At 36.7% G+C, this 12,620-nt stretch overlaps 1 protein-coding gene across 4 annotated transcripts in view; it reads left to right on the top strand.

Moving 5' to 3' along the window:
- CHD7 (chromodomain helicase DNA binding protein 7) overlaps positions 1-12,620 on the top strand; it is a 133,476-nt gene that overhangs the window by 91,415 nt on the left and 29,441 nt on the right. For all 4 annotated transcript variants that reach the window (XM_075416096.1, XM_075416097.1, XM_075416093.1 and 1 more), the window contains exons 8-14: positions 1,186-1,300; positions 2,991-3,074; positions 4,228-4,365; positions 4,534-4,655; positions 5,134-5,377; positions 10,574-10,750; positions 12,197-12,340. In XM_075416096.1, the coding sequence (XP_075272211.1) occupies positions 1,186-1,300; positions 2,991-3,074; positions 4,228-4,365; positions 4,534-4,655; positions 5,134-5,377; positions 10,574-10,750; positions 12,197-12,340 (1,024 nt within the window). The remainder of the gene's footprint in view (positions 1-1,185; positions 1,301-2,990; positions 3,075-4,227; positions 4,366-4,533; positions 4,656-5,133; positions 5,378-10,573; positions 10,751-12,196; positions 12,341-12,620) is intronic.

The raw sequence follows: 12,620 nt of genomic DNA, 5'->3' as shown, positions 1-12,620 counted from the left end.
AATCAAAAACTTTAAGGCTCATTGTGCATGCAGATTTATGAGCACATATACCTGTGTAGCTGTATAGATCTAACTGCAACCACAGAGTAACGTGCCTGCAAACTACGCAAAAATAACACTCAGCATTGTTTCAGCAACAAGATTTGTGTTCAACAAAGTGTCTAAGATAACAAATGAGATGGCTTCCACTGTTCCAGCAGATAGCTGCCCCTCCATAAGAGGGATGTAACAGTGGTGAGAGCAGCAGGTTGTTTCATTTCTGGGCTCTGAAACTGCAGTGCAATCAGTATTTAAAGTAAAATACTTCACAGCTGGGTAAGCTCATTTTTCTTTCAGAAAAATAGCATATCTTGTTTAATTTCGGCAAATTTTCCATCTGAGAGTCAGAAATTAACTTGAAGTGAGTTTCTTGCAGATAGTGGACTTCAGATATGTTGCTGCCTTTGTACCCTTTGCACTATATTGATTATTGCATGATGTTTAATGGCTTAATCATGCTTTGTTTAGTTTTATTACATTGGCATGTAAATTTTGTATTAACTGTTCGTGTCTTAGACCTCTTAGCAATATAACTTTTGACAGACTCTAAATTTATAAAGTCATTTTGACAGAGATGCTGTTTCCTTACTTTCTCTTTTCTTAAAGATGAATTACTACCATGGAACTGCATTTACAAGGGTTTTGCTTTCTGTCAGTGTTAAAACTTCAGTTACCTCATATGCGACTTCTAATTACAGTGCTGTTCTCACAAAAAGCAGTGTATAGCATGTTAGTATTTGAAATGTGTGCGTATTTTTATTAGCCTCTAAAAACCGTATTCTCTGCTAGAATATGATGTTAAATAGTGTCATTTATGATAATTGTCTTGTACAGTAATTAAGTAATTAAGTTTTAAGTATGCCGAGTAAAAATCGTCTTAGCTTTGTGCCGCACTCTAAATGTATGGGGTATGTATTTAAATTTTGAGTGGGAGTTATTTTTATTTACTGACAAGTTTCTGCATTAGTGAGTATAATTACTTCCATTAAAGGCGATTTATTAATAACTTGTGATGAAGAAAATATTGTCCAGTTTTCCAAGTGTGGTACTGCAATGTGCTGGAGCGTTGTAGCTGTACTAGTGGGATACATAGGAGTATGCAATGGAAGCATAGTTTTGAGTAAAATTTTCTGTTTCATCTTCTAGTTCTTACCTTCATTGTCAGTGGGCATCTGTGGAAGAGCTGGACAAAGACAAGAGAATTCAGCAGAAGATTAAGAGGTTTAAGGCAAAACAGGGCCAGAACAAATTCCTTTCAGAAGTATGATTTGTTTGTTTGTTTCTTTCTTTTAGGTATTTAAGGAATATTTTTATGAATTCTTGTTCTGTATACAAATAGAAGATTTTGAATGATTGTGTGATATATCAGTAACATTTATTCTGGTATAAAGTGTAACCATGCTTGATGTAAGTCTTGCAGATTTCCAAAACTCAAGTGATCTATCCTGACTTCATACTTATTACTATAATTTCTTTTTTTTTTAGAATGGTTAGTTGTTTGCATTGTAAGCATGACTCATAGTGAATCAGTACTAGGTCTCTTTTCTCAGGGGCTGATTATACCAGAAAAATGCATCACATTTTTCTGTGTTACGGACTGCTGCTCACTAAGGATTCTAAGCTTTTTGTCATCAATTTAATTTCACTTAGAGCCATAAGCAGTAGTGTGGCGGGGGTCCTGTCAGTAAAAGACCAGATCTGCTGATTTGAGTCTCTGAAAGCTTACCTTTCAGTAAAATCCTGTCTTTTGAGGGGAAAAAAACCAAACAGGTTCATGTGCAACTGCATTTATTTATTTATTTTTACAACACAGTTGAAGCTAAACAAAACCTGTTGCAAATTGAAAGCTACCATAAAGTCACTATGGGTTTCTCATTAAGTGCCTCTGATTGACATATTCTGGTAAAATTTTCAGGAATTTGGGAAAGGAGGAATCGATGTGTTGTGCTTCTAGGAGAGTACAGTCTATGAAAACTAGTCAGAGCATCCAAAGATGCTTTGAGATGATTATAAAGTAGGGTGGCACCTATAAAGAATTAGTAGCATCATGTAATACTAAGGCTTAAATTAACTTTCGCGACTCCTGATATTTGAGTTTTTGAAAAAGGTAGGAAATACATGAAAATTTGGAATAACAGTACAGAATATCAAATTGTTAAGCAGCAGCATTATAAAATTTAACATCTGTTCTAAGTGAAGATGTCTGAAATAGCGTTTTAATTTTTTTTTTTAAATCTGTTTCCAAGGTGGGTCACAAGTTATTGTAAATACTTGGATTTTCTTCTTGTTTTAGAAAAAGCTTAGAAAATTTACATAGCCTGTAGTCCTTTTGTCTGCCTTTTCTGTCGAAGGGGATCTTAAAAGTATAAAATGAAACAATACTTTACTATGCAAGAGAATCCCATAAGTTGTTGAAGGGATAAGAAAGAACATAACAAGTTGTGTTTTTTGGAGAAACTGTGTATGCCTGCACTGTTTGTTCTCTGTTTTTGAAATAATAATCCTTGAATCTTGATTATAAAGAAGTTAGATAATTCCTGTAGTGAAAATAATCCAAAGGCACTTAGTGTACAAGGCTCTAATTTCTTTATTGCAAGCTGTAGTTTTCGAGAATGCTAAATGCATTGCATGCCATAAGCCTTTTCGATTGCTCATTAGTGAATTGTAATTTCACACTTCATTTAAAATATTCTTAAACATTCTCTCACAGTAAAAGGTTTCACACAGTAATTAAGAGGCCCAGTTAACAAAGTCTGAGAAGTCTGATTCCCTCACGGGGAATGATCTTGCTGAATTGTAGCATTTCAATTAACATGTTGAAGTTTGCCAAATATAAATTCTGTGTCACCGTGACCCAAAATATTACTGCCTGGTGAAATATATAATAATTTTTCCTCTCAGGAGGGGCTAATAGAGATATCTTTCTGTATTTTGCCTCTCTCCTTGAACAGATTGATGATGAGCTTTTTAATCCAGATTATGTGGAAGTTGATCGAATCATGGATTTTTCACGCAGCACAGATGATAATGGAGAGGTAAACAAAATTTTAGTGCATTTGTAGTCATATAGACATGGTGTTTAGAATTTACTATTTAGAAATGTCAATATATTAAACACTTCAGAAGCTGCCAGGGTACGTTTATGTAGAAGATACGAACATATTTGAGAAAACGTTGCCTAGTATTGCAGTTTCGCTAAAATAAAGAGTTTTAAGTGAGAATTCCAAACTTCTTAAAAGTTACCTATATTTAAAAAAATACAAAACAAAAAAGACTTCCAACAACAAACAAAAACCTCTGATACGTAGATCTACTATATGTAGGTGCTACTTAATGCTGTAGAAATATGATGTCTGTGCAGGTAATGCAGAATTTAAATGAAAATTGCAGGAATCTTAGCTAAGTGTAATCACAGAATCACAGAATGTTAGGGGATTGGAAGGGACCTCTGTGGGTCATCTAGTCCAACCCTCCTGCCGAAGCAGGGTCACCTACAGCAGGCTGCACAGGACCTCGTCCAGGCGGGTCTTGAATATCTCTGGAGAAGGAGACTCCACAACCCCTCTGGGCAGCCTGTTCCAGTGCTCCGTCACCTTCAGAGTGAAGAAGTGTTAGAATAGTGTAGACATTGTTTAGACTATCTCTTGCAGAAGAGTTTCTGAATTCACTGTTTCTTACTTTTTAATGACTTGTTCTGCAAAACAAGATCACTTTGTCTTCCAGGAGACTCGTTTTTGGTCCTGAGGGAATACAAAGCTTCACTGACAGCATCAGTGTTCCCATACTGCTCTGTCAGTGAATCGTGTTGGTTGGGTTGCCTGCTGGGAAGTTTCTGATGTTGCTGATAAGAAAAAACCAGTTGACTATTGAAATATGTGGTAAAGCATAGAAATTGTAACAGTTGGAAAATGAGTATTGTTTTACTTCTAAGTTTTAGTCTAACCTTAGTGATTTCAGATGTAGTGTTGTGCTTGTTTTGGTGCTAAGCCTGCATTTCCTGCGTTCTAATCTTACTTCATTAGGTTGTCAAGGTGTCAGCTTGTTATTTGCTTATCCTTTCAGCTGATTCAGACATGCAGTACTGGTAAAGCTTTGTGAATCGTATCTAGCCTGCAGATCTCCTGTAAAAATGGTTACGCTTTTATTCTTTCTGAATTGTGATGTAATCTTACTTTTGTCTTAACAAAGCCTGTAACACATTATCTGGTGAAATGGTGTTCGCTTCCTTATGAAGACAGCACTTGGGAGCTCAAGCAAGACATCGACCAAGCTAAGATCGAAGAATTTGAGAAACTGATGTCTAGGGAGCCAGAAATGGAGCGTGTGGTAAGAATTTGCTCCCTATAGAGTATTTGACTATTATTCTAGTTATAATTTTTATTTATTATAAATACTTTTTATTTATTGGTATTTATTTTATTTTATTTGTTAGTATTTATTATACTAATAATAATTTTACTATTATACTAATGGGATTTGCTGTATTTGAAACAGGAGCGACCTCCTGCCGATGACTGGAAGAAATCGGAGAGTTCCAGGGAGTATAAAAACAATAACAAACTCAGGGAATACCAGTTGGAGGGAGTAAACTGGCTTCTTTTCAATTGGTACAACACGTACGTAAAATACTACTTACTGCTGAATCCTGCTTTGGAAAAGGTTTTGTAGTTTATTTGAAACAATAACCTTTTAAGGTAGTCTTCTAAAGTGAGGTTTTAGATTTATTGATATGTCTCATTTTCTGCTGCAGGAGTCATATACAAACTAATTTTGTGTGAATAACAATGTTACATAAAACATGAGTGTTTTGAGTAGATTCTTGTGGCAAATGCTTTTGTACATATATGTGTTCGTGCACACCCTGCTGCCCCTTCCTCCCCCATGTGAACTTGAGAGGTACATAAAATGGGTATATCCGTGCTTATTGCATCACAAATCATAACATTTTTTTAGAATGCAAAAACATTATGATGTCTTTTTAGTGTAAACTTGCCATTCTAGAAATCTCTGTTGTATTCAGTTTAGCTCCTTACTGATTTGCTGTGTTTTAAGTTAGGAATAAATCATTCAGACTGCTTTTATTACTGTTTTCAGACGAAACTGCATTTTAGCAGATGAAATGGGGTTGGGAAAGACTATCCAGTCCATTACGTTTCTCTATGAGATATATTTGAAAGGAATCCATGGTCCTTTCTTGGTTATTGCACCGTTGTCCACAATTCCCAACTGGGAAAGGGAGTTCCGCACCTGGACAGAGTTGAATGTGGTTGTGTATCATGGGAGTCAAGCAAGCCGGCGGACCATTCAGTTGTATGAAATGTATTTCAAAGATCCACAGGTAAAAGCTCTTCATGATTTTTTGTTCCCCACTCATTTTTGTGTATGCTTTACTGATGTTAATTAATCTAAGCATCGATAAGGTTTGTAGTACTGATATAGTAGGTTTTAGCTAATAGTGAAGGCGTATGTATAAATAAAGAGAGTGCTTTTTGATAGTAGCCAGGAGATCAGCTGGAAATAGAGAGGGACCAAGAGTTACTGAGATGATGCAAGTCTTGTTCGGGATTTCATTGTTTCATGCAAGGTTTTCATTTTGTGTTCCTGAGGAGAGTTGGCAGAAAAGATTCTTAATGGAGAAACTACTTTAATTGGAACAAAGCTTATAAATCAATCTTTGCCTATCATTCTAGGAAAAGACCAGCTTGCAGAAATTAAACTTGTTGATGCTTCTTTATCAAATTTTATGTCAGATATTTTTTGAGTCTGTGTTACTGTACTCATGTTGAGTAGTTCTTGCGAGAGGAGGAAAGCAGGTACAGAAAAGGTTGGGGGTAGAAACAGAAAATTACTTGGAAAACTGAACCCATAAAGAGCAACAGATCTCTACGCTTACATGCATGGCTTTGCTCAGAGTAAGTAAACAAGATTGGGGGATAATAATGTTCATACACTGAAAGTTACTGCAAAATGACATAATCCTCCTCACTTCAGAGAAACAGCTGAGCTTAAAGAAGTGATAGTGTTGAATTCATACATTTAGATTTTCTGTAAAGCATTTGATTTTATGCCACTGGATATTTTGATTAATAAACTAGAATGATATAAAATCAATATGGCACACATTAAGTGGATTTAAAACTGGCTAACTGATATTTCTCGATGTAATTGTAAATGAGAAATGATTTGCATTTCCAGTGTAGTTCTGCAGGGATTGGTTTGTGTCCACGAGCTATATAACACTTTTATCAATGGCCTGAAATAAAACATAAAATCATTACTGAGGAAGTTTTCAAATGACACAAAGGTGGGGAGAGTGGTAAATAGTTAAGACAGTTCATGGATACAGAGTAAGCTGTATTACTTAATAAATTTGGTCCAAGCTAACAATATTCAGAATAGCTAAATATAGGGCTAAATATAGGACAAGGGATGGAGATGATTCTTACAGTAAGGAGAGCTCGGTTCTGGGAAGGCTGTACGACAAATGCAGATCCTTTTGTGTCATGACATACGACCAGTTAAACATGAGTTCATACTGTGAGACTGTGATTAGAAGGGCTAGTGTAGTGTAAGTGTGTAATAGGAAAGAAATCTTTATTAAAGAGTAGAAAAGTTATAGCATTCTTCTCTTTGTCAGTAATGTAGTGGGTAGTCCAATTCTGCCTGGTTCGCGCTTCCTATCCTCAGAAAAAGTGTTGAAAAACTGGAGTCGTGAGAGCAAAGCTGTGAGGGTGGTTGCAAGATAGAAAGTATGCTTTTATGGGGAAAGAACTGACTAAAAGGTGTTTTGAAGGTGAAGCCTGTGGCACAACTTGACATGCTATTAGGGCAAACACAAATAGAATCATATGCTTAAATGCAGTAGAAAAACACACAGTAATTCATAGTGGTTAGAAGTTAATCTGTTTGGCCTAGAAACTAACCATTTTCTCAGCAATTTATCAAAAAAACTTTCAAATCAAAATCATATATGCTGTTGTTAAAGAAGAGTGATTTGAATAACAGTTGCTACACTGAGGTCTAATGGCTTATATTCCTTGTGATAATAAGCACATTTAGCTGCTTACCTAGATCTGTAATACACAGATGAACTGTAACTGATTTGTATTTTTTCTGGTTTTAAAATTGTTGCTTGTCAGAGAGAGATACTTTGTATCAAATTTAAAAATTTTTGTTTATACAAATACTGTCTCTACTGAAGTGTTTCCTGTGTTAAAAATTGTGTTTGCTTGTTATTTAAGTGGTGCTTGTTCTTAGCATGTTCTTCCCATTAGGATGCAGCAGCTACATAGCATGAAACCTGAGGGAACATCATCAGAAAAATCCCACTTACTATGCAGATTCTTAGTGTTACTTTGTCAATGTTGTGTCATTGATCTGTAGCAACTAAGAGGATCTGAAGCAAGATGCTGCAGAAAGTTTTGTTCCCCCTGTTGCCTTATTCTTAACTCACCTCTTGCAATGACCATGGTAGTCATTTGACCCCATAGCGAGTAATGACAAAGCACTCATGGCACAGAAGAATGAATCATTTTCTGCTAGCTTTGCTCCCTGAACTGGCTTAATAGGAGAGTCAGACAATTGTGGGACATGGCTGGGGATAAAGGAAAAATGGAGTGAACTTGTTCTTTTGGTGGCAGCTAGTTTACATGTGTCATGAAATCACCTTCTGTGCTACATTTTTGTAAGACTGGCTCAGTTATGAAATGCATGGTAGAAACTGAATTATGGGGAAAAAATATCTTCGTGTTCTGACAAGAAAGAATCCCCATGCAGTGTTCAGTCTGGTGTCCTCTAAAGTACCATCAGTACGTGTACAACGGGGGACGAGAGAGGAGAGAAAGTAAGACAGGCTTTGGCAGTATCATTTCTAGTCCCCTTGCCAAACACGTCAGCCCAGACATCGGCATCTTTGGCTTTTTAGGTCTTAACATGAAAAGAGGTCTCTCAAGGTGAGCTGTTTCTCAGAAAAACAATTGACCATTGGGAAAGTCTGAGTGGCTTTGAAGGGCAATAATAGGAGACAGCATGCATAAGAAGCACCTAGCCCATCTGCAGTAGTATGTCAAGTAAAATTAATGACAGTGCCATGTAGAAGAGTTGACTTGTTTGTGAGGGAAATTTACTTCCGTGTAATGAGGACTAAAAAGAGAAAACACCTGGCTCACATGTAGAACTGAAATACCTTGTCCTTGGTTGATTTTAACTCAAGATAATGCTGTTGACGTTCAGGACTTTTTCTGGCTTACCTGATTCATTCCTTTCGGGCTCAGTGAGTGTTGGCTTAAAAAAGTATTTTCTTGCCTGCATGGTGTTCTTCCTTGCTGAGAAACTACTGAGCTATGAACATATCATCAGCATAGGATTGCTTCAGATTTCTGCAGAGAATAGTTAGTGTGCAGCAGTTGAAGGCAGTGTTTCACCAACAGGGACTCTACCTTTCACTGAAGATGACATCGAATTCCATTTTACAAAGTGGCTGAAACTTAGTTTTCCAGATGCCTTCCAGCTATAATTGGTTAACGTGCACATTACTTGCATCTGTTCTCTTATTCCTCAAAGTGGAGTCTGTTGCTTGAGTTACTTCCAGAAGAATTTCCCAAACAGAACAGGAAACTTCTACCTATTAGGAAGATTGGTTTCCTCAAATGGAAGAGCTTCTCTGAGTAAATGGTTAGGACATTCCTGTGGTTCCAACATCAGAGAACTTCGTTTGCATGTCACACTGAAACAGGATAAACTGATTCCTAGTTGCCTGAGAATTCACCTGTGACAATGCTATAGGTCACTTTCCTGATAGTTTCTACATTTAAATTTCTCAAATGTGATCATAATGGCATTACTCAGTATGCTTTCCCATACGTCCCCAAGTGTTGGAGGCCTGAAACTGTTGAAGAACAACTTTATTCACCTTCTAAAGCTCTTGGAGAGCTCTTGAAACTTTCTGCTTCACTTAGTCCTGTGTTCCTTCAGAACAGCATTTCACTGTCTTTCAGATAATGTGAGCAAGACCACTATGCATGTTTTATTGTGAGATTTAGACAGTTATAAATATATAATCAAGGGTCCCTCTTACAATTTTTGCTTCCCCTGGATGTGCTGCTTTATGTAGTGGTCATTTTTGAAGAGCACTGCTTGCTGTACAGTCATGAGATTGGTCGTGGAAGTGTTTTCCACTACTTGGAAAGAACCTCCTGGGCTGCGTTCTTGCATTTTCACAGTTATGTCTGGCTCACAAAAAGGTTACAGCATTTCAGTTTGCTGGCTTTTGAAGTTGCCCGCTTAGCATATCTTTGTCTGCTGTTTGTTAGGCAACAACTCTTTTTCTCCCAGAGAAGACAGATGTTTCTGGACTGTGCCACGAGAAAGCACTGTTAAGCAGGTCATCATTTCCTCTGAAATACTCTTGATGTGCATAGGCAGATTTAATGCTGAGCTCAGGATATCAGGTTTCCAATCATTTTATTGAGTCAGTAGCCAGTTCTGATCCCCACAGTTTGGGGAAGATTATATGCAGGTCACTTATAAAAGGATTCAGACTTGCACATGTTCGAAGGAAAAAATCATCACCTTACTAGAAAGTATCTGTTTCTTTTGAACTGTATTCAGTATACAACCCACGACGTAGTGCTGCTTTGAAAACATAGAATGTCCTTGAACTGGTGTGAGGCCCATCCTTAGGCACAGTTAGCAGACCCAGTGATACTGGAGATACCAAGTTAAATTTTTCTTTGAACAACATCGGGAAGAAATATAGCATAAAGTCAAAAAGATGTTCATTTCATGATCTCAAGTAAAGTTTATTTAGGGTTTTTTTTGAAACAGAGTCTTAGTTTCAGCCCTGAAAATAACACCCTCAACTAACCAAATACATGGTGAATATGGTACCAGGCATCAAGTAAATTGTCCTGTTGAACTTTCCTTAACACAAATTTACAAAAATATGAAGGAAATGTATGCAGAGATATACATTCTCCATTTAAGAGTTCAGAGATTTGCTTCTTTTCAAAGCTGTTTACTAGAATTGCAGATGTTTTGGATACTCGATGTCCACCAGGAAAAAATTACCATTTATTGGGAGCAAAATATTCTAGTAGTCATAAAAATGAAGTCTTAATGTATTTCTAGCTTATTTGGATTGTTTGGGAGGACTGTCACATACCTTTGACTTGAAAGAAAATTCTCTTGACGAAGTCTGAAAGTTTTATTTGAATATTGCAGTAATACATCAGTGCTTCAAAGCAGTAGTATAATCCATATGAATTATGACTGAAATACTTGTAGAACATCTTTGTAATGAATATGCAGTGATTCTGTGGGCCTTTTTCCAGGATCAAAAGCGTACCTAGCATGAAGTCAGCAGTAAACTTAGACATTTGTATTCCCTCATTGAGTCAGCAATAATGACTTCGTTTACTTAAAATATCTTGCCCATTGTACTATTCTGTATTTTTAAAGAATGAATTTTGAAGATGAAACAAAAGTAATTCTTTCTTTGCTAGGGAGTTTACCTTAACTTCTGTGTTCTTTTTAGGGTCGTGTGATAAAGGGGTCCTACAAGTTCCATGCCATTATCACAACATTTGAAATGATCTTGACTGACTGCCCAGAGCTGCGTAACATTCCATGGCGTTGCGTGGTCATCGATGAGGCCCACAGGCTGAAAAACAGGAACTGTAAGCTTTTGGAAGGACTCAAGATGATGGACCTGGTCAGTGTGCATTTGCGTCTTCTGTATTTTTGTTGTTCCTTATTTATGGTTTCATCAAAACATAAGAGAAGATATTTTCTCCTCTAGTAAAAACTTGAAGTGCTAAGAAGAATGAGGGAATGCAGCTGAGAAAGCCTTTAAAATACCTGGAAGCATACGGATCCTTGAATTTTGGAGTGCTGATATTTCATAAATCTCTTTATTGATTTAGACCTAGAATTATGTGGATTCTGTTAAGAGAGTCAAAATAAACTTTGTTTCCTTTCTGTCTCTTCATGTGACTTACTCTATAGTCACTTCTTCACATAGACTTTTATTTAAAGGTATAATGTGGTCAGGTGGCCAAGTATGGGTGTGAGAGTTAAACTGCTCTGCATTAATGTCAGCTGTAATGTTAATTTGTTGTGTGGCCATAAGGATGTTCTTTCATACTGACCAAGGAAGGGGAAAGTGAGTTGGTTTCTGATGGTTACGTAAATAGGTATGAAGTTATGTGCACAAAATCCGTGTATTAAGCACACAGGAAAATAAGATGATGGTTTTTAAAAATAAGATGATGGTTTAAGGCAATTTTTTTTTTTTCCTTGTCAGAAGATTCTTTAAAAATGGGAGAGGAATGCATTCATGCTAAATTAACACCTGGAACTCAAAACCTCTTATTTCTGATAAGAATAAAGAGGCATAAACATTAGCTTACACAAGCACTGGTGACCTATAGGTCACTTTTAGTTTCTTTTTCCTTTTTTGTTAAACGATACTTTTCCGGAAAGAGTCTTGAGACTTAAAAAATGAAAGTTTGTAATAATGCTGTATACAATTTGTTTTCCTTATTACGGGTGCAATTAGAGGAAAGCTGAGCTTACAGGCATAGCTACAGATGGAGATATGGAACTTCTCACTTCAGTTCTTGTTCTGCTACTAAATTCATGTTTGACCTTGAGCTATTTGCTTAACCCCTCTGGGCTCCTCTTGTAAAGCAATACGCAACTTTTCCTCTTGTCTCTGCCAGTCTCATACTCTGTTGTGTGTAGATGGAAAGTAGGACTCTGTTTCAGGTTCCCTGTGTTAGAAACTTGCACCTGCTCTGAAGAGATTCTTGCACTGAGATCTGCTGGGGGTATAGTAAACCGGTGGATTTTATACTGGAAATGATGGATAAGTTCAGCTGTTATTTTGCCATTTAAAGTACATGGTATTTGTGAAAGGGCTGGGACGTTATGGATCAATAAAATCTCTGCTTCTATCTGGAGGACTTTCGAAGGTTCTTAAGTAGTGAAGTATTTTTTCTGGGCTACTGCTGAAAGAGCTATATGTAAGTAGTTGGGGGAGGGGAGAGGAAGCAAAGCCTAGAGATACATATAGGAAAAAAAAGAGAGAATTTTGTGTATTTCTCCATTGAAAATAAATTTAGGTGGATTCCTAGGCAACTATTTCTTAACCTTTCAGGAACATAAAGTGCTGCTTACTGGAACCCCTTTGCAAAATACAGTGGAAGAGCTGTTTAGCTTGCTTCACTTCTTGGAACCAGGTCGCTTCCCATCAGAAACCACATTCATGCAAGAATTTGGTGATCTGAAAACTGAAGAACAGGTACACTTTTCCTGCACACTTACTTTTTCTATTTAGGTATTGTGAATTTATCAGTTTGATTATATCTGAACTTCATTACTTGTTTTTACAAGTAATACCTATTTACTTTTTGGAAGACCACAGTAGTTTTATCCCTGTTTTTTCGTTTGTTTTCATTTTGTTTTTTGCTTTTGACCAAAAGTCAGTTTGCCTTATCACCGTTTTTTGTGGGTTTTTTTGTTTTGTGTGTGTTTTGTTTTGTGGTTTTTTTTTTTTATCCTTTGTCCATTGGTCATGCAAA

This window comes from Opisthocomus hoazin, chromosome 3 (assembly GCF_030867145.1).
Source record: "Opisthocomus hoazin isolate bOpiHoa1 chromosome 3, bOpiHoa1.hap1, whole genome shotgun sequence".
In the NCBI taxonomy this organism is placed as follows: domain Eukaryota; kingdom Metazoa; phylum Chordata; class Aves; order Opisthocomiformes; family Opisthocomidae; genus Opisthocomus; species Opisthocomus hoazin.
The sequence above is the reverse complement of the archived record's forward strand: the minus strand, read 5'-3'. Positions and strand labels throughout refer to the sequence as shown.